This window comes from Ipomoea triloba, chromosome 4, assembly GCF_003576645.1.
Source record: "Ipomoea triloba cultivar NCNSP0323 chromosome 4, ASM357664v1".
NCBI lineage: Eukaryota > Viridiplantae > Streptophyta > Magnoliopsida > Solanales > Convolvulaceae > Ipomoea > Ipomoea triloba.
In genome coordinates this window covers 34,056,420-34,078,608 of record NC_044919.1, presented here as the reverse complement: position 1 = coordinate 34,078,608, position 22,189 = coordinate 34,056,420, and the positions used below count along the sequence as shown (strand labels likewise).

General features: G+C 35.7%; 2 protein-coding genes across 3 annotated transcripts; one reads left to right on the top strand and one right to left on the bottom strand.

The window, feature by feature from the left end:
* Window positions 1-595: 595 nt before the first annotated feature.
* LOC116015283 (DNA glycosylase/AP lyase ROS1-like) lies at window positions 596-9,291 on the bottom strand. Of its 2 annotated transcripts, XM_031255317.1 has the most exons (23): window positions 8,823-9,291; window positions 6,828-8,279; window positions 6,503-6,736; window positions 6,247-6,339; window positions 6,039-6,161; window positions 5,582-5,947; window positions 5,257-5,347; window positions 4,825-5,169; window positions 4,314-4,794; window positions 4,144-4,223; window positions 3,980-4,064; window positions 3,797-3,888; window positions 3,649-3,717; window positions 3,525-3,561; window positions 3,332-3,414; window positions 2,079-2,756; window positions 1,917-1,953; window positions 1,791-1,848; window positions 1,486-1,595; window positions 1,344-1,409; window positions 1,161-1,275; window positions 1,042-1,080; window positions 596-958 (listed from the first exon to the last, which is right to left on the bottom strand). In XM_031255317.1, the coding sequence occupies exons 1-23, from the start codon at window positions 9,118-9,120 to the stop codon at window positions 843-845; spliced, it is 5,148 nt and encodes a 1,715-aa protein (XP_031111177.1). In that variant the 5' UTR covers window positions 9,121-9,291; the 3' UTR covers window positions 596-842. The 2 variants fall into 2 exon arrangements, with proteins under 2 accessions (XP_031111177.1, XP_031111176.1); XM_031255316.1 differs by having other exon boundaries at window positions 4,314-5,169.
* Window positions 9,292-12,181: 2,890 nt separating this feature from the next.
* Window positions 12,182-13,032, top strand: LOC116017762 (uncharacterized protein At1g08160-like). The gene has a single exon (XM_031258392.1). The coding sequence runs from the start codon at window positions 12,182-12,184 to the stop codon at window positions 12,776-12,778; it is 597 nt and encodes a 198-aa protein (XP_031114252.1). The 3' UTR covers window positions 12,779-13,032.
* Window positions 13,033-22,189: the final 9,157 nt, after the last annotated feature.

Sequence of the window (22,189 nt, the reverse complement as noted above, 5' to 3'; positions counted from 1 at the left end):
AGTAAAATTTAGCTAGGATGGCAAGTGGGTGGATAGGGTTGGTCGAGGAATGACAACCATTTATTTTATAAGTGGACATGATTGATTAAGACATTACAATTATTTGTTTTACAATGTGAGACACTATAAATAGAGCTCATTACCAGTCAACTATAAACAATCTAATACTTTCAAATGGTGACTACAAAAGTTCTCCTGAATCAAATAACGATGACAAATATATGGAGGAGAGTAGATGAGAATGAGAAAAGTTGGTGAATCGATATTAGATACATTGCATTTGCATCATAATTTACTACCTTTTCAGTGTGAAATCATTCCACCTACCTTTTTTAAAAAAACACATTATTTTATTTTCCTTCCAATCCAATGTAAATTGTAATCACACCCACCACCCTTTTCTTCAGAAAATAAAAGAAAATAGTTGACCCATAAAATAAATAAATAAAAATTATTTAATGCCTACATTATATTTTCTTTGCTTGACTGATGAAGCTGGTATTTACATTTAACATTTATCACCTATGGTGACATTTTTACATCCAATTCTAGGCTCTTTTAATTTAACTACGATACTGTAAAAATGCTACCATAATTGGAGAGTAAATTTAGAATTAACTCAAATTAAATTTTGAGCATATCATCGAAGTATTCTAAAATTTACAACAATATGGCATTTCTAAAAAAGGTTTGCTAAGGTAATAGAAATAAGGAAAATATTTAATAAGGCAATTTAAATGGTGCCAAAAGAATGGCTGGATGTGAAATGTTTAAAATATTAACAACAAATTAACAAGCCGATTTCCTCTATAAGTAAGAGGAATAGTTTACAATGTTTATCCTTAATCATCATTGAGAACTTTTTTCTTTCCAGCAACACTGGGGAGTTCATGGAATCGTTTTGATAAATGTATAGGGTTCCGTGTTTGCCGGTCAAATGCTCTAACACACACAAACCCTGGTTGACATGTTAAACACAATATAAAAATTTAATTTTTTGAGTTATATAAATATTTGATGTTAATAAAAGAGATTTCATACCATTCCAAAAACAATGTTGAATCTCGTTCATCTCCATACCTAATTATACATATTAAAAAATATTATTAGTATTGACCTTAGAAATATGTTACGAATATAATATCATATTTATTTTTTACCTCTAGCTATTGCGGATGCAGTGCTCCCGCAATATAAATAACGTTGTGTCAAATTCCATATCCATTTCCGTGGAATATTTATTGGGCACACACTAGATTCATGATCAGCAAATACCTGTCAAAGGACATCTAAGTTACCAACTATAAATATTACATCCTAAATTCTAATAAACAAAAAAATACCTCATTGACTTGAAAATATGTTCCATTAAGGGGAAAGCTTCCTTTGTTTGCTGTTCGACATGGTATCTAAACATTCATTTTTAGATGTTAAAAATTCTCTAAAATGCACTAATCAATATGACAATATGATAGTAATACTCACCAAAATTGTTCCACAAACTATCTGGTTATTTGTTTCTTGAAAAGCTGAGTCTAAATCTCCACTACATATCAATGAATCTTGTGAACAGCTTTCCTTTACATTCAAAGATTCTGTTTTTCAAATAAAATACAAATATTATATATATATATATATATATATATATATATATATATATATATATTACATACAAAATTTGAGTTTACTGCATTCCTTCTAATTACCTTGTGGCCAAATTGCNTATATATATATATATATATATATATATTACATACAAAATTTGAGTTTACTGCATTCCTTCTAATTACCTTGTGGCCAAATTGCGAGAAGATAAGGACAAGGATCATCAAGTTCCCGTCGTTCAAACTATAAAATTTAAAATTTAAATTAGTTACCCATCAAAATATATAATACAGTGTAAACAGAAAGCTTACCCCAATCAACAGTGGATGTGAATCTGGAACAATATAGCTGCATAAAAATATTAGTTTAGATTTGTTTACAAAGTGCTTATAAAGAATTTTAATGATAACTATCATTTGGTTTATGAATGTTGATATATTATTTTTCATAAACTAAAAAATAAATTTACTCACACTCGGTGCCTTGTCCTTAACCGCTCAACACTCTTAATTTTAGGTGATGGAATTGTAGTATCTTGTGGAGTCAAAGCAACTAGGGCATTTGATACTTCTTCATCTTCAAATTCTGGATTCAAAAAAGTCATCAAATTTCTTTTAAATTCTTCAGTATCAAGTTTGATGTGAGGTATCTCATCATCATCATCCTCGGTCTCATGTAGAATGTTGCTGATGTCTCTTTCAAGTGATACTGTAGATTCAGGTTCAGGTTCAGGGGATGCTGGAACTTCAATAATTGGTTCACAAGTTTGAGATTCAGGTTCAAGAGATGCTGGAACTTCAATAATTGGTTCACAAGTTTGAGTATAGGATTTCTCATCCTTGTTGTCCAACTCATAAGGAAACTCTTCAATGTCTCTTACAAATCCTCCGGTAGGATCAGCATCTTGAGAGGCTAAAATCTCATACTTGTTGTCCAACTCATAAGGAAAGTCTTCAATGTCTCTTACAAGTCCTCTAGTAGGATCAGTATCTTGAGAGGCTATCTCAATCGCAAGTGCACTAGGTTGCTGTCTTATATGTGAATCCTTGAACTTATAGGGGAAGTCTTCAATGTCTGGTATGTGAGGCAACATTGGCTGTGAATTTGACATTCCACGTTTCTCTGGTGCTCCTCGAAGGCGAAGCCTAGAACTGCAAACAAAGAATGTATTATTGGAAATAGTATTGAACTGCAAACAAAGCATGTATTATTGGAAATAGTATTGAAAAGAAACTGCAAACAAAGAATGTATTATTGGAAATAGAACTGCAAACAAAGAATGTATTATTGGAAATAGTATTGAACTGCAAACAAAGCATGTATTATTGGAAATAGTATTGAAAAGAAACTGCAAACAACATGTATTATTGGAAATAGTATTGAAAAGAAACTGCAAACAAAGAATGTATTATTGGAAATAGTTGAAAAGAAACTGCAAACAAAGAATGTATTATTGGAAATAGTATTGAACTGCAAACAAAGCATGTATTATTGGAAATAGTATTGAAAAGAAATCTAAGAAATTGACTTTTAGTGTCAAGTAAATATAAAAAATGCAGACCTCTAAACTGTACATGTATATGCATTATGCTTGCTTTTATTGAAGTTACAATTTTCTTCTACTTGTCTTATCTCTTTATCTTCTTCCACTACTAGGGAGACATGATCTGTCGTGCCACATATATAGTGCTAATTTAAAAGTATGGACAGTGAAGTTGAAGCAAACCTCGCAAATGCACTAGCAAAGTGCTTGCACTCAGCTCTCATTGGGCATGCATTACAGTTCGGGTTCTTCTTTGTACAGATAACCTGAATGTGTAATACTCATTTTCTGATGTTAGTGTTCCAAAGAAGAAGAAGAAAACTAATCAAAATCACAATTTGCTTGCAAAAAGCCCAGGGGTTGGTTTGAGACTGACCTTTCCAAAGGTGATTAACTGGTAATGCAATACATACCTATAAAACACAGAGCATTAACTTTTGTTCTAGAGTAGTGTATTAAGTCGGAGATAATTTTATCAAAGTGGAGAAAATAATTATTACAATATATTTTTATCCAATGTGCAAAGGCGTGGCCAAAGATACTTTTGAATGGAGTCCATTTGGGGGTACCTAATATAAGACAATATCAGCATCTGCTGAAGTAAGAGATGAATGGTAGCAGTCTTCATTGAATTTTTCATAAACTTACTGTTCTAGTAGATGTATCTGAAGATCGCCAGGCAGTGGTTCCAAAGGAACCCACCCCAGTCGCACTACTATACGAGCAATATTTGTATCAACCTTGGGATGGATAAGAATGGATGAGATGAGCACAAAGTAAAACACTTATCAAACAGAAGAAACAGAAGAATTTATGAGTAAAAGGTCTTACAGGGAAAGCGTGATGACCAAGTGTCAAAAGCCGCACACACTCCGTACTCTTCAAACCCACCCCTCTTATGCTCAATAAAAATTCCCTAAAAGCAAAAGTGAGATTTAAGACATTCAGCAGAGTATTTATTATTTTTATCAGTTAATAGTTAGTTGCTGGCTTACTTGGCTTTTTCAGGTGGAACATCTTTTAGCCATTCGAGGTCAATAGAGCCGTGGTCTTCAACCAATCGATCAAGGAAGGCCTGGACATTTTCAATGTAAAAGATCAACAGAGGAAAGGGAGGGGAGGGAGGGGAGGTGGAGGTGTGAATATGCATTTATGTCAGTTATACCTTAATCTTTTCTGCAAGAACATTATTCATTCCTCGAGTCTCGATAACTTTTGCAACCTCTCCGACAGGAGCACATCTAACTGCATTCCAATCAATTGAATCCAAAAGTGTTCCTGGAGTTCTATTTGAATTATAGTAGGTTCTTCTTAATTCTTCCCAGTCAACATCGGGTTTTGGCATTTTTGTCACTTTACCCTTCTTTTCTGTAGACTTAGATGAGGTATTCTCTTCTAGAAGAGTGTTGTTCAACAAAACAGTATTATCTTCCATTGCCACTTCTAACTCATTGAGCAATGTGTTTGAGTTAGCTGAAGCTTTAGCCATTTCCTCACAAGCACAACCACTCTTGGATCCACAGTTTCTATTTACAGGTTCTCCACAATCACATCCAAACCCCAGGTTGAATGTGCAGCCATTAGGAACAGGCGCCCCATTGAATGTGCAGCCATTAGGAACAGGCGCCCCATTCATATCTTCTAATCTTTCTGGCGCCCCATTCATATCTTCTAATCTTTCTGTGCTTGATGTGATAATCCCACTTTCACAACCACATAATCTTGTGCCATTTTCACTTTGAAAACCGGGCAATTCAACCAAATCAACCTCCTCAGGGAGGTGGATCTTAGCAGGGGATGAACAACAAAAATCATGATTTACTGGAGGATGTTTCACCACTCTGTCATTCCCCAGTGAACCAGGCTCTTTCTCTGCAGAAGAGATGAAAGTTTCATGTGACTGCACGTTATTAGGTCCGGTAGGATTTGATGTCGATTCTTGACTGCATGGAGAATCCACTTGAATATCACAAGATGTTGATGTTACTCCGTATTTGGCAGCAAGAGACATAAAAGCATTGCTGTAGAAAAATCTCCATTAATATTTCAAATCGCATGTCACTAGATGAAACTAAAAGACTATTTGTATGCAAAAAGATAAAGTTTACCTGGAGAGATAGTCGGATACATTTTGAGTTAAGAAAACTCCAACAACTGAATCCACTACTGATCCTTTCCATGGTGAGAAACGTCTATCACCTGAGAAGTTTATCCATGTAAGACAACAGTGATGCATCAAACAATCACCCTAAAAAATCCATGACTAAGGTTTTTATCAGAGCAGGATGTAGGTAAGAGTTAATTTTAGGAGAGGCTAACAGTTTAGCCTTGTTTTTTATTGAACTTGCCATAATAAAGATGGGCATCTAGTAGTAGAGCTCTAATTGTAGAAATAACCATTTCCTTCCCTTCAAATGCATTTATAGGGCATACCTTGGAGAACATGCATGCAAGTAATGAATTCTTTTAGACGATTACAGAATATTTCCTTCTGCTCCTCCCAATCTTTTTTCTTTTTTTCATCCTCATCTTCAGGCAATTCACTAGCATCTGTCTCCATTAGGAGATTCCACCTTCTTAGTGTTTCTGGGTCTAGATCAACCTTGGGCATTTTTCGTTTCTTCTCAACTTTATTGTTGTAAGGAATTATTGCACCATCAAATTTATTGTTGAAAGGAATTACTGCACCATGAAGATTTAAATCTCGCACCACCAGCTGTCCATGTTCATCACTAATTTGTAGCCTCTGCAGTTTCTGGATAATTTCCATCAAATGCTTTGAGAGTTGACCCAGTGAACCTACATAAAATTTAAAATCACATACATTACTTGTCATTCTGATTAGGAAACTACCGAACGATTCAAAATGCACGAGTCCTATGACAAATACCCTGTGCAATTGGAAAATGATCTTGTCGACAGAACTCAATATCAGAAAGCATATTGTTTCTTTTTGACATTGTAGTTCCATGCCGGAGGTGATGTTTTTCAACTTTATATTTGGACTGTAAACCTGCAGTGAAGTTTTAATTTACATTAAAAGGGCAGTTATAATGTAGACAATCAGGATCCAAACAAATGAAAAACAGAATCTATACCAGAAGTACTCGCTGCATTTGGCAAAAGATATCTTTGGGGAGCAGGATGAGGATATGGGGGATGTATCCTAATCTCCACTTTTGAATTTGAACCTGCAATACACATTAAAATATACATTACTGGTGATGCTTTTTAACTTTAAATTTAGATTGTGAACCTGCAGTAAACTTCAAATTGACCCTTAAAAGCCTATATTATTGTGTATACAATACAATTAAGATAAAGACAAATGAATAGAAGTTCTGTCGGAATTACTCCAAAGATATTCTTTAAGAGACTCTCCAGGACGTGGGGGTGGCGGATGTACTGCAGCAATCGGGTGGAACAAAGTTATGTCAGAAATACTCTGAGAAGTCATAGGATGTTGGTGAGAAGTACTCTGAGAAGTTCTAGGATGTTGGTGAGAAGTTCTATGATGTTGGGGAGAAGTACTCTGAGAAGTTCTAGGATATGGAGGATGAAACCTAAGTTCCACTTTAGCATGAGAACCTGCAGCAAACATTTGATTCGCATTAAAACATATATTAATGTGTTCAGGATTGCTATACTAGAAATATAAAAATAAATACCCAGTACTTACTCTCGGTGGGTATGATGGCAGTATCAAGTAGCCTTCTATCTTTTTCCATGAAATTATCATATCCATGAGGTTGTACTACCCATTGTGGGGGGTAAGCAGGAATTTCTGCAGGAGCTTCGAGCTTAATATTATCCGGGCTGTTGTGAGTAATAGTACTTGAGGATGGTAAGCCCTGCCTTCGCATTAAGTTCTTGGACCTTTTCCCTTTAGGAATTGAATCCAAAGCATGGCAGAGGAATTCCAAATTGCTGTTTTTCTTTCCCATGTCAGAATGTGTCACTGATGAATGTGATAAGTTACTTTGAGAGAACCTTTTGGATCTTTTCCTTTCAGATTTCACTAATGGAAACAAACTGTATAAACATATGAAGGATTTTGGATCAGCAATAGCAGCTTTAATTTGACTCTTAGGTAGCCCTGGAAGAATAGAGTTGTTGACATCCAAGTCTAAATATTTCTTCTTGCTGCGCAAGGCATATTTGGGAGCTATAACCATCTGTTCCCTACCCTCCTCCAGAAGCCAGAAATTGTACTTATTTGCACTCCGTCTCTTGCTCCTCTTTTTCTTAGCAAATTTAGGACAATTCGGTCCTAACTTTCTACTATTCTTTATAATTTCATTCGCTCGGAATTTCCTCCGGTAAACCTGGAATGTCCTCTGGTAAACCTGCAAAGTGTTAGTCTGACCCGAATTGTGATTCATGACATCCATACTTTCCTTGCATCCATGGTTGGGGCTTGATTGTACTGGTTTCAATGATTCGACACTGTTATTGCCTACGGTCAGCCTCTTTTCATACAAATTATTCTCTGCACTAATGATGCTGGTAGTATCTGCACTAATGATGCTGGTAGTATCTGCACTAATGATGCTGGTAGTATCTGCACTAATGATGCTGGTAGTATCTGCACTAATGATGCTGGTAGCATAAATGTTAGCTGTCTTATTTTCCAACTCCAGGGCCTTATGATCAACATACTGAGATGAATTTGCATAGAATTCGATGCTGCAATCACCGGATTTATTTATTTGCTCTTCTGCAGTATTATTAACTGTCTCTACATCAGTATCATCTTCTACACTGGGATCAAAATTGATGCCTCGTTTACATGATTTCAATGGGTGTTTAGATGCCTTGAGTGTACACTTCCTCTTCCTTCCTTCAACTAAAGACCCAGGAGTTTCAGGATTAAGTGAAGTCTCAACAACCATTTCTGACCTCATAGGTGAACCAGGTGGCTGCCCGGTGCTGCTTCTTCTAGCATATTTCCTCTTCCCATTTTCCCTTTTAGGAGTAGATTTTGGGACCCTTTTGGGTTTGCTCTCATCAAAAATTTTGGGTCTGTGTTTTTTTCTCTTAACTTTTGGTTGCCGTGGGGTTTTCACTTTCGTCTTCCTTGAAATCTGTTCCTTTTCCATTGGAGTTGGAGGAACACTAATTCCATTATCATCTGCACACGATACAATACTCAATGCCAACATAATGTGTAGCAAAATAACAACTCTAACCATAAATTTCATGACTGAATATAATGATGAAGGAAGAAGCTGCAATATATCATTTTCTAATGGCATGTTAACCAAGACCAAGTCACACTACGTTTCATTGAGAAAGGGAATATCAGAAGTTCATAACCAAATTAAAATCAACTGGATAGTCAACCTAGCTTTGACTATAATACGAAGGTCATGAACAAGAGTTCTATTACATGTATTCCAAATCTTGTCATAGGGTTCTGATAAGCTAATTTTACATCAAGATTTTTTAAAAATTAAAAATATAAAGTGAGGGTACACATAGTATTTTCCCATAAACAAATTAAAATCAATTGTATAGTCAACCCAGCTCCAATTTTTCCCTTTCTAGGCCCAATATACCGTTGAATACGATAATATAAGCAAACAATTGAGCTCGATAAACAACAGATTTTACTCACGACTACGCAGATATATTGAAACTATCTTAGTTCTTAGTGAAAGAGATGAGCTATTACCGGGAATGCGACCAGAATTCTTCGCCGGTGTTGCTCCTGCTGGTATAGCTGCTCCAGAAGCGGCCAAGCCCAATAGCTCCATAAAACTCATCTTCTCCGGGTCTCCAACACCACAATTTCCTGAATTTTCACCAAAACCGACATTCATCCCTAATCCATCACCACTGCACTCGCCGGCAGCAAAACCTCCCTGAGAAGGACAGGCGTTCGCCCCACCACAACCAAATGCAGGCTCCCATTCACCAAAAACCCTACGTTTAGGGTTCAACCCTGGCCCGTAGAGCAATTCCTGCTCCATCTCTATCACCTCGGAACCAAAAATCGCCACTCAATAAGCAATTTGAAGACTGATCAGAGAGATGATGATCCAGCAAAAACAAAATTTCCGAAAAATGCAAAGCCAAAACTGGAAAACGTGATCAGTATTCTGTCTGTCTCTCTCTAGCACACTCTCTCGAGCAGTGTTTGAGGTCGGGTTGAAAACTTAGGGATTCAGTTTATGTTTGGCAATTTGAAAGAAGAATTTCACTCCTCGAGGATTTCTTATTGACTGCATTGACTGACTGGGCGAGTAGATGATCCTTACCGTTGATACAGTTGTGACCTACTCTTCCCTAGGCTTAACTAACCCTAGCTTTTGACGTGTGATAGAATTCCATATTTCCTACTACTGCATTGTCGATCATGCAGTTGCGTGACGTACTTCAAACACTACTCAATAAACTAATATTATATTTACTTTTACTTTCTGACATTGTTCACACTGATCTAAAATTTATGTCAGTTAACATATTTTGTTTTTAGAATTCAATTAACATATTTTGTACTTACAGTTAACTCAAGGCATTACAAACACATAAAATGATAACTAGACAGGTAAAATGTTAACTAAAAACACAATAAGCATATTATGTGTATTAATTACCATATGTGTCTGTAGTTAACATATTATGTGCCTTCAATTTATTTACCAGCAAATAAAATATTAATTGCAAGTACAAAATATATCAATTTAAAAAGGCATAATTTAATAAAAGTTATTTTGGATCAGGATCAAGGTAGATCCTGGTCCATAATATAATTATCATTTTCTATTGAGGTAGAATGCTTTGATTGATTAAAAAATAAAATAGATCACTGTTTTTATTTATTCCTTTTTCTTTATTCAATCAAATTTAAAAACATAACTAGAGTTAAAAACATAACAAGAGTTAACATGTCAACCAGGGTTTCCATTAGAGTACATATATCATTTTCCGCTTCAATGTTACTCGTTAAAAACGATGTAACATAATGGTATGTACGCTACAAAAAGTTACTTTCTTCTCCCAAAAAGTTAATTTCTTAATATGATATCATCACGTTTTTATAGTTTGTTAACTAACCTAAGTAGAGAATTTTTGTTTAAAGTTCCCATAATTCCGTATATATAATGTTACGTTAATGGTGAACATTAACTTTAGTAATTAAGAATATATTACTCCGTAGCAACTCTTGTAATAAAAACTTTGAAACAGCTACTCAAAAAATTAAACATACTTAGCAAGTTAGCATTTAAAGGCTATTTGATGAGTGCATACTGAAAAAGTTTGGGTTAATAGGATCTAATTCATTGAAATCGGGGAAAGTAAATCTCTTCAGAAATGTGTAAAACATTTTTTTTTTTCATTTATTGTTTTGTTGGGGCGTACAAACTTCGGCTAAAAATGGATTAATTGATCGAACCGAAGAAATTCAATAAACTATTTTTTAACTGAAAAAATTTGGTTATGTTGATGATTAAGGAATTTACAGAATTTTAAATATGACATACAAACATACATACATATATATATATATAGAGGATGGTTCACGTGCGAAGAGTCTCACAGGTGAAAGATGGGGTGATGAGATTTGAGCCATTGCTCTAATCTAGATCAATGATTTAAATCAAGAAAATTTTTATATAAAAAACGCGCTGCTTATTGGGAATTGGATGCATGCATTCTCTTCCTAGTTCCTACCATTGTTGAACTAATGCACCTTAGGTGTTATATTGACACACTTTAAGTGTCAAATTGATGCATTTAAGTGTCAAACTAACGCACCTTAAGTGTTGATGAATTGGCGCACATTACGTGTTAAAATGACGCATATTAAGTGTTAAAATAGCACACCTTAAATGTAAAACTTATGCACAAATAAACTAACGCACCTTAATTAAGTTTTAAAATGACGCACCTTAAGTGTATAACTTATGCACCTTAAGAGTAGAACTGATACACCTTTGAAAATCTACATCTTAAGCTTTACAATTATGCACCTTAAACTTTCAACAATACACAAAATTATCATAATGCCGCCGAGTTTTTTTTCGAATTTATCTTCATTTTAGACTGTTAATTTTGACAAGATCAATGATTATGAGTAATCTATCGGCATATTTCACCTGGGAGAGCAATATATATATAAACTGTAGAGAAATGGTATTGTATACTCCTTAAGACCCTAACAACACAGCTTACTTAGCTGTATATGCATGTCTTCCTGCAGAGGTTTCTTCATATCCTTATATATATATATATACATTTGTAGTCGATCAATTCAAGATTTTCCTATACTTCATGTACCTTTACTCCTCCCGGCTAGATTGTCTGTCTCCCTTTATCTCCCTATGGATGTTTTTCCTTTTTCTTTAAATGAAATAAAATATTACCCAAAACAATTTTAAAAAAATAAAACTCAGAACTTTTTAAGATCTCTTGAGTTCCATGCAAGAAACCAAAAAGCTATTTAATTAATTAAGCATTTGTTTATTGTGATCATTCCATTGAAATCTGGTTTATGCAACTCTGTTATAATCTATTTTGAGCTTAACTAGGGATTATATATGACTTATATTCTTCAATATAATTCTCATATATTTCGCACTTAGGATTTTTTTTAATACTATTGACTCTATTAGAATGCATATAATTTGTTTTTTAATACATTGTAGTGTCTATTCAAACATCTGTTCATAACTACTCTTTTTCAGTCTACTGAAGTTCGAACTCGCAATCTCCCTTATGAGGGAGCAACTTGGTGCCTTGGACTAGATTATTTTCTTTTTTTGAATACAAATAACTCTATTACATTGTAGTATCTGTTCAAATATACTTTCTCAACCTATTGGAGAACTCATGACCTCCCATATGGGAGAGCCACTACTCTGCCATCTAAGCATAAGGTGCTTGGCAGGTAAGATTATTTTCTAATTTAATTTTTTTTTTTAATCTTTACTTCACAAAGAAACTATTCCCTTCCCAACTGGCTACTTTTACTTTGTATATATACAACACAAGAAGCTAATGGATACACTATTCACAAATACTATCAAAATGGCGCCACCGTCCTCCGCCGCCGCTGTCCGTCGGCCACGGCGGTTCAAACTCCTGACATGCATCGCAATATTCTTGCTGGGTGTGATTGTGGTGGTGGGCCTAACCATCCTCATCGCCTGGCTGGTGATACGGCCGCGGCGGCTGGTTTACGCCGTGGAGAACGCCACCATTCAGAACTACACCCTGACGTCCAACAACCGCCTCACCGCCACCTTCAACTTCACCCTGGAAGCCTTCAACCCCAACACCCACGCCGCCGTTTACTACGACGACATAGAGGCGCAGCTGTTTTACGACGACCAGCTGATAGCCGACCACGGCGCCGAGCCGTTTTTCCAGCCGCGCCAGAACGTGACCCACCTCGACTTGTCCCTCCCGGCTAAAGAGGTGCAAGTGAGCGCGAACGTGGCGAGGGATTTCAAGGTGGAGAGGACCAACGGGAACGTGGAGCTGGAGCTCCGGGTGTATTCCAAGGTGAGGTTGAAGGTCGGCGTTTGGAAATCCGGTCACCGGAAACTTAAGGTCATTTGTTCTCTCGTGGTTTTCTTCTCTTCCAAGGGGTTTGATAATAGCTATTGCGACGTTTACATGTGATGAATTTTATTATTGTTGTGTTGTTTTTTTTAGTTTTTCCCAAGGTGTCCAGTTCACAGCCAGAAGATTAATCTTTATTCCCAACTGTCAACACACTAAGTGATAGGGGACTAGTCAAATGGTTTGCTCCAGTTGGGTGGGGATCAACCCCAACCTCAATTGTTGTGTTGTTACTGTAGTACATAATAATTCATTTTTCTTTTTTTTTTTGAAAAAAATAATTCATTTTCTATTCTGTCTGTGTCCAATACAATCGTGGGTTTTTGTTTTTGTTTTTTTTTTTGGTTTTTTTTGTTTGTTTTTTTTTAGTACTTTATTATTCCTTTTGCCTCGATTTTGTGGGTCTGTATTCTCTCAATCTCTGTAACTTATAATTGGTTGACTTTAGAAAATTAATTTTCTTTGTGGGTAGGGAAAAAGAGTTAATTTCAAGAATTGTCCTTGATTATTAACATTTACCAATAATGAATTAAATGTATTAAATTTCTGAACTCAATTTGTCTATATTAACCATAAGCTAATTTTTATACTCCGTATTATTATTCTTAAATTTAATGTTTATTAAATTGATATTTAACTGAATGATTAAATTTGTTCCAAGATCAATAGTCGTCAATGAACCACTTATGTTCTAATTGAAAGTCAAATAATAAAAATTGATAAATATCAATAGTCAAGCGACCATTCTTGAAATTAACTCTAATTTTTGTAATTACGACAAACGTATGCAAGAAAAAAAAATAGACAAATTTTTTTTATTTACTTTTGATCAGTGTTGCAAAAATCCCGCCTAGGCGCTAGGCGCTGGTCGACCGCCTAGCGTATCACATTAAATGGTGGTCTAGGCGGCTGGCTGGCTAGGCGACCGCCTAAGCCGCCTAAGCCCCGCCTAGGCCGCCAAAGCACCGCCTAGTCCGCTTAGGCGCTGACCGCCTAGGCGTCGACTAGACCGACTAGGCCTTCTAGTCGGTCGATTAACTATTGTTCTTTTTTTAATGGGTTATTTCACTCAAAACAACATCGTTTTGAGCAAAATAATCCTAAATTGTACAAACTTTAGATTTTTTAAGGTTAATATTTAATATTTTAGTATTAACTATTAAAGTATTATATAATTTATAATTATTAGACTTTAAAAAATTAAAAATACTTAAACAAATTTAAAAAAAAAAATACACGGACGCCTAGGCGCCGATTAATCCCCGGGGAGCGCCTAGCGATTTTTTCAACCATGCTTTTGATCAATCACTAAAAGATCTCTTTCTAACTTCCTATTATACACTAGAAAATAAAAATATTTTAAAAAAAATTCTAAAACAATTTTTTTAAAAATATTGTTCGAGTTTTTAAACAACCAGTTAAGAATGCAAACCACGCACCTTAAGCATCAAAATGACACACCTTTAAGTACACAAATCACACACCTTAAGCATACAAACAAAGCACTATTTTAAGAACACAAACCATGCACCTAAAGTTTTTAAATGACGCACCTTAAGTACACAAACCATGCACGCACCTAAAGGTTTAAAATAGCGCACATTAAGTACACAAATCACGCACCTAAAAGTTTAAAATAGCGCACCTTAAATACACAAACCACGCACCTTAATATACAAATCACACACCTTAAGAAAGAAATTAAAACTACACATTCAGACACATTAAATTTCAACAACTAACTCACCTTAACCAAAAATTGGATTAGAAGAGGAAGGTTAAAGGTTATCCATAGACTTTGGCTTACGTGTTCTCAATCAATTTGACATGTTCCCAATATAGCTTAAAATTTATTATATGTAAATTTACCAAGATTAGAAAATGAAAATTCCATATTTGAGACAAATTACCAAATTGGTACAATTTGAAATTAACATCCAGGTCCACTTTGACTTTGCATTGAATTTGGTAATTACTTAGGCGGCCTTCATCCCAGCAATGGAGTCTCTTGTACTCTGTTTGGGATCTCCAAGTTAGATTTTAAAATTTTTTAAATACAAATAGTAATAGCGAAATTTCAAATATTACGGACCATGGAGTAAATTTCACTTTTGGTCCTATGATTATTAGAGTCTTGTTAATTTTAATCTATCACTTTCAAAATTGTTAATTTAGTACCTTAACTATTCAATTTTTATCAATTTTGGTCACTCCGATCAAATTTCCGGCCAAAACTTACCGAAAAATTTTTAAATGTAAAATAATGAGGGCAATTGTTCAAATAAAAGATGCAGTGACATTTTTGTAATATGCAAAACAAAAAAAAAAATCAGTGTTATTTTTAGAAAATTTTGCATTATTTTTTGCTAAATACATATGAATAGAGTGGAGAAGTTATGATGGTAAGTTAAGGACTTAGACTACCCAAATATTCTTTGTAAGTTTTGAGCTTCCGGTAGAGGTCTATGTTTTGACAGACCTTATTCGGCAGACTGAATTGTAGTTAAAAGATGCCTAAGGAAAGTTAACTTTGTTCACTTCTGGTAGACCTTTTTAACTCAAGGTGAAGCAATAGAACCTAAGTATATAAGGATATTTCTATGGATGTCTTAACATCTAGCTTATCAGGAAACTCTAGTGAAGATCAACACAACTTTAGTAGTGCACCGACATAAAAGTAGAGAGGGTACAAGAGAAGCTTTGAATAAGAGTTGATTGGCACACAAACCAGAAATGCTCCTCAAGACAATTTCTAACGAGAGGCAATCATGTTTTTTAGCCTCTAAAAAGTAATGGGCAATAACGTGAAAATAGAAGTGCAAAATTATCCAACGACCAAAGTCATGCAACCATAAAAGGATGAAATGGTAGGCTTTTGGACACCTAATTTTAGAAGGCACTAATGGAAACATTTTTCAAAAGTTTCACTCCCAAACTTTCAACTCTGTAAATGGAGCATCCCTTGAAGTGAAAAACGCGTAGAGATGGAAACACGAACAAAGATTTGAAAATCAAGAAGTTGATTATATACAAGTTACGAACAACAAGTCTTTAAGAGCAAAACGCTTCAAGAATCTTTTTGATTTTGTCCAAACGAAATTATTCCTCTTGACTAATCACTCGGCTTGGTACTTCATCCTTTTCAAGGCGACTTTGTGATAGACCCTTGAAGAAGGAGGTGTTGCAATGAAGGGCGTGCAGCTTGGTGAAAAAAGTTGTTCTTATTGTCTTTGTGGTGTAATCACTTGTATAGTATTTGGAGAAATGCTAGTGAAATCTCCATGTGTTGAGGAGAAAAGTGGACTAGGGAATTTCCTGGACTACTATAAAAATTATTGGCTCTATCTTTCTAACACTTTAGTAGTGTTATCTATTTAAGCTTAACACACACACACACACTCACACTCACTGACAATTGTTTCTGATAAGACACTACAAACTTTAAAGGTAGTTTCTAAGTCCTCCACAACGCACTTTGAATTGAAACCGTTCTAATAAAAGCTTTTATTCACTTAAGAGCTTTTTTATATATATAGATCAAACAAGAAGGGGGGAAGTCCTGGGGAAAACTAGTTAGTCGGCTTTCGAACTCTGCAGTAACTCGCAACACGTGCTATATCATTGAATTGAAGAATTCATCCTCAGTCTCTGGTGGACAAGTATATATTCAACGCGCACCCCTTATCTACCCCCCCCCTCTCTAGGTGGAGAAGTTTACACCTTTCTTTTATCACCTTAGAGATGCCTAATCTTTTATTACACATTTCTCATTTAAATTACAAAAGAGTTATTTTCAAAAATGATCCATCAATTATTGATACTTTTTTTAAAAAAAATTTATCAACTTTCAATTTGACTATAATTAATCCATGAGCTATAGATCTTGTTCCAAATTCAATCATTTCTTGTTCCAAATTCAATCATTTGTAAAGAAATGCATTTAAGAAGCGTAAATTTTATAAGAAAAAAAAAATGTAAAACTGTATCTTTCCTACTTTTTTGAATGTCTTTAAGGTTTCTTGTAAGAAGAATCAAATGAATCCTATTGATTTTGATTAATCCACCGGGGGAACATGTGCAGCAGAACCAAAGGAGGAGCTTGAATTGACAAGGCAAAATGGAGTTAGCAAATGGGATGGGAGATCAGTCGGCAAATTATGCTATGGACCCACGTCCATCTTGCACGATGGATCCAAGTTTATGTTCGCAATTTTAGAATTCTATATTCACAATTTTAGATTTCAATTTACAAAATTATATAAATTTATGAAATTATGAACATAATTCAAAAATTATGAACATGATCTGGGTCCACCTTGCGAAGTGGACCCGGGTCAATACATAACAACCAAGAGATCGTTCATAATTATTAGTGAATCAAAAGAAACGCATGAAAAACAGGATTTTACACTTCTAGTATACCTTCATAATTGACATCTCCTAAATTAAATTCCTAATGGAAAATCAAAATTCACCACAAGAAAAATGTACATAATAACAATGAAAAATTGTTGTCTTTTAAGAGAAAAAATTATTATTGATTGAAAAATTAGAGCGCGCGATGATTTTAAATTTGGAGCATTTCGCGCGAATTGCGATATTATCAAATAGATATCTGAAAAATAGTTAATTAGTGTCAGATCAAGTGCTTACTGACACCAAACAATTAGAGTTGTAACTTTAATTTCTCGATTCCTCGAATGCAACCGGCCTAATTTAAGATCGGAAACATTAGATCATATGTAGGGAAGTTGAAGAAACAAATTAAATGATGTTCTCATCAAGCATACATATCCATCTCCAATTTCTTAAACAAGATTTTATTCCACCAAATTTATGTTTGTAAATTTATTTAATTCCTGATCTCCCTGACATGGTACACACATGGACCCACCATTCACCTAGCCTGATCTACCCCTCCATTACAAGTAATTTCAGTTACAGGGACAAACACGTCAAATTAACTACCTACTCTTTTTTATCGTTGACCGTTGGTGGATCAACGAAGAGTCTCTTCTTCAAGGAAAACCTATCATCTTGTCCACCCATCTCAGGATCCATGAACTCCATCTCCTCCTCCGTCGCCGGCTCCGGCGACTCACCAGCCTTGCCAAACCTCGTCTTCCTCCGTTTCTCCGGCGGGGGAGGGCAGTCCTCGATCGCCGGAATCTTGTTCTTCTCCGACTCTGGGGTTCGGAGCTCTATTTCCTCTTTGCTGTCGTCATTAGTTGTCTGTTCTCCCTCAATCTCCATGCTGTTAGCGTCTTTGTCTACTTCCATCTCTTCGACGGTATCTTTCGGAAGATCTTGGTCCATAACGACATTTTCGTCCGACATGGTTTGGAGTCGAGAGAGATGGGAAAAGGTTTACGAGGAGAGATAGAGTTGCTTTATTAGGAATAAAAAAAGATTGCTGAATTTGACGTACTTGTCGTGTTATATACTTGCGTAGTTGTGTATCTCTCTTTATCTTTTAGGCGCCATTTTATTAATTAGCATGAAAATAATTTTCGCGAAATTAAAATTACTGAAATTTGACGAAAAATATTTTATAACGTGTTTATTTAATTTGACGGAAAAATTATTCTAACGGAGTTTTTTTAAATTTAAGAAAAATAATTTTTTTTAATATCTTTTAGGATTTATGGATTCCTATCTTTTGCTTTTTCAACCTTAAAATTTTTTATTTTATTTTTTATTTAATAAATTGTTATTTTAAATTACGCAACAAATAGTCAAATACCATATTAGATTTACTAGCTTATACGCGTTGATGAACTTACATCTATTATTGGACTCAAATATATATCTAATGTGCTAAATAATTATATGGAAATCAAATGCTATAATGTTGCGTATAAAAATGATACGATGATACTAATTTGAATGCAACTAAAATTATGTTTCTTTACTAGATGTCCCATGTTAGTAGATTATTATTATTATTATTATTATTATTATTATTATTATTATTATTATTATTATTATTATTATTATTATTATTATTATATTACGTGTTTAATGAATTTAATCGATGGCTATTTCTCACTTTATATCCTTTTATAATTCCATATTTGTGAACTTCCACTTGGATTCATAAGGATATACATGTAGGTTATAATATTTTGTAAGAAAAAAAAAGGTTTTTTTTTTTAAATCTCATAATTATTCTCAATCTGTTTATCAATTTTTTGAAAGCAAAAACTATTACTTTTTTTTTTTTTAGTACTATGGACTCTGTTAGGGTGTAGTATATGTTCATAGCTACTTTCTCAACCAAATAAAGAGCCAATATCACCTCCACTGAGGCTCAAACCCACCCCCTCCCATGTGGGGGTGCAACCATGTACCATTAGACTACAAGGTCTCTGGCAATAGGCTATTGTAGCTAAAGTGTGAGCTAGCACATTTGAAGTTCTAGGAACTAAAAGAATAGAACAATCATAACCTTGGGGTATGGTTGAGTGGAAGGGACTCAGTAGTAACGAGTTGAAACTCCATCAGCACCATTGACTTGTCGCCATGAAATTACCGCTACCCTTGCCACCATCCACACGCCTCTTGGGAGTGGCAATTTTGCCTCCCAAACAACTCCTTTTCTTGCTTTTCACAATTCATACATGACTGCCACAACCTTCACCAATACGCTTTCCGCCAACACCTCCAGTATATTGCCAAACCAACTGGAAAAGGTATCTCTTACTAAATAAGAAATCAGTACTGATGATTCATGCCAAACATGTTGGGAGAAATCACACAATAAAAGGGAGTGCATTGCATCCTCATTAAGACTGTTAGACATAGGACATGAAGGGCTCACATCTACCCTCTTCATTATTAAATTGGTGGTAGTGGGGATGAGTTACCTCATTCACTGCTCTCCAAAAGAAGGTCCTCCATTTGGAGGGTGGGGGTGGGGGGCTTGATCTTTCACAAGTCCATTTGTTAAAACCACCAAGATTGCTAGTCAACTCCCCCTTAATGCTCCTATATCTATTTTTTACTGTGTAACATCTTCCTAGGTCCCCATACGAGTACATGAGTCATCATATGTTAGCAAGGTTTATTGGGGTTCTAGTGATACACTCCACATCACTTGTCAAAATGATATCCCTTAAAGCAAGCAAATCCCAAAATTGTATTTCCCAATCAATTAAACCTAAGACCCTAGAAGCGCACAAATGATGTGGCATAACAGTCTGAATCATTGGATTTGAGTCATCCAGTAACCATGGATGTCCCCAAACCAATGTACAGGCCCAGTTACCAATTTTGCGCCTTACCCCATTATAAATCAGCCCATGTGCAGCCATAATACTTATCCAACAAAAGCTCGGGCAACTACCTAGAGTGGCATCAACAAAAGAGGAGCTAGGAATGTACCTTACTTTATAGACTCGGGCTGCAAGAGATTGCGGCTTTGTGAGGAAATGTCAAGCTTTTTTCTTAGCATTGCCAGATTAAAAGCACAAAGATCCTTAAACCCTAACCCACCATACTTCTTCAAAACACATAGGCGATCTCAAGCCATCGTCCAATTTATCCCCTTAATTACCACATTATCCACCCGAAAACCACCTATACTGGTTCATAGTTCTCTCAATTAACAAGCATAGAGAATCAAAGATTAAGAAGACACTCATAGAAAAAGTAGGCATAGCTTGGGCCACACTTTTGAGAAGAATTTTCTTACCTGTCGCAAAACGAACCTCTTATTCCATGCACCAATCCTTTGCCTGATCTTATTCTCTATGTAAGTGAAAACGGCCCGTTTGTTTCTCCCCACAAAAGAAGACAACCCCAAATATTTCACAAAATTATCAACCTGAGCAACACCCAACAAAGCTGCCACACACCCATGATCCACCTCTGCAATGTTTCCGCTAAAACAAACGTTGGACTTATGGAAGTTAACTACCTCCTCAGAGAAGCACTCATATGTACGGGAACACTATTTGACCACTCCTACTTCCTAGTCATTGGCTTTAAAAAATGGCAAACTATTATCAGCAAAGAATAAAAGTGAGATAGTAGGGGCTCCTCTCGCCACCCTACACCATTAAATGGAACCTAAAGCCTGAGCCTGCCGCAACAGTAGGGAACGATCCTCAGCATAAATAATGAACAAACAAGCGATAGGGGATCACCTTGTCTAAGTCCACGTGAGGGGTTAACCTAGCCACCATTGATCTCATTTATCACGATATCGTAAGATACAGAAGTGACACACTCCAATACCAAATCCATCCATCCCACCGCAGTCCGCAAACCCCAAAGCTTCCCACATGCACCGTAAAAACAACAATCATATCCGATCATAAGCCTAAGCCATGTCCAATTTAAGCGCCCCCCTCCCCCCACCCCCCCCCTCCCTAACCCACATTGTTCAACTACTTCCTGTTCATATAGTGTCTAACCTCTGTTGCAACCAATATATTATCAGTAATAAGCCTATCATGAATAAACGCACTCTAAGACTCATAAATCACCTCCCCCCAACAACGGTTTCATCCTATTAGCAAGCATTTTTGCCATTATTTTATATACAACATTACATAGGGAAACTAGCATCAAGTCAGACACAAACTCAAAAATCTTTTTATTAGGGATAAGAACCACATTAATCTCATTCAGACCACTAAGAAACATACATGTATGTAATTAGATAAGCACAAAGGCAGAGACACCCCTACCCACTACATCCCAAAAGTGTTGGTAGAACCCAGGTTCATTCCATCAGGCCCCGAGGCCTTATTAGGAAACATGGAGAACATGAAAACTTTACCTCCTTCACCTCAGAATGACGGAGGAGAAAATCATTTTGACTCTGAGTGACACGAGGGAGGGGGCAACAGAGCTAAAGAAACTATCAACACTAGCAGAGTTGTTGCTGGTTGTGGAAATATCCTCATAGCGATTGGATAAGGTGACCAATGAGTCATGCCTTTTCTAGTCATTAGAGAAGACGACCAGAAATCTTTTTCTGCAATGCCTACAACATTACATAGGGAAAGTGGCACAAGTCAGACACAAACTCGGAAATCGTTTTCTTAGGGATAAGAACCACATTAGTCTCATTCATACCATCGGGAAACATACATGTATGTAATCAGATAAGCACAAAGGCAGAGACACCCCTACCCACTACATCCCAAAAGTGTTGGTAGAACCTAGGGTTCATTCCATCAAGCCCCGATGCCTTATTAGGAAACATGGAGAACAAACAAACTTTACCTCCTTCACCTCAAAATGACGGAGGAGCAAATCATTTTGACTCTAAGTGACACGAGGTAGGGAGCAATAGAGCTAAAGAAACCATCAACATTAATAGAGTTGTTGCTGACTGTGGAAATATCCTCATAGTGATTGGAAAAGGTGACCAATGAGTCACGCATTTTTCAGTCATTAGAGAAGGCGACCAGAAATCTTTTTCTGCAATTCCTACAACATTACATAGGGAAATTGGCATCA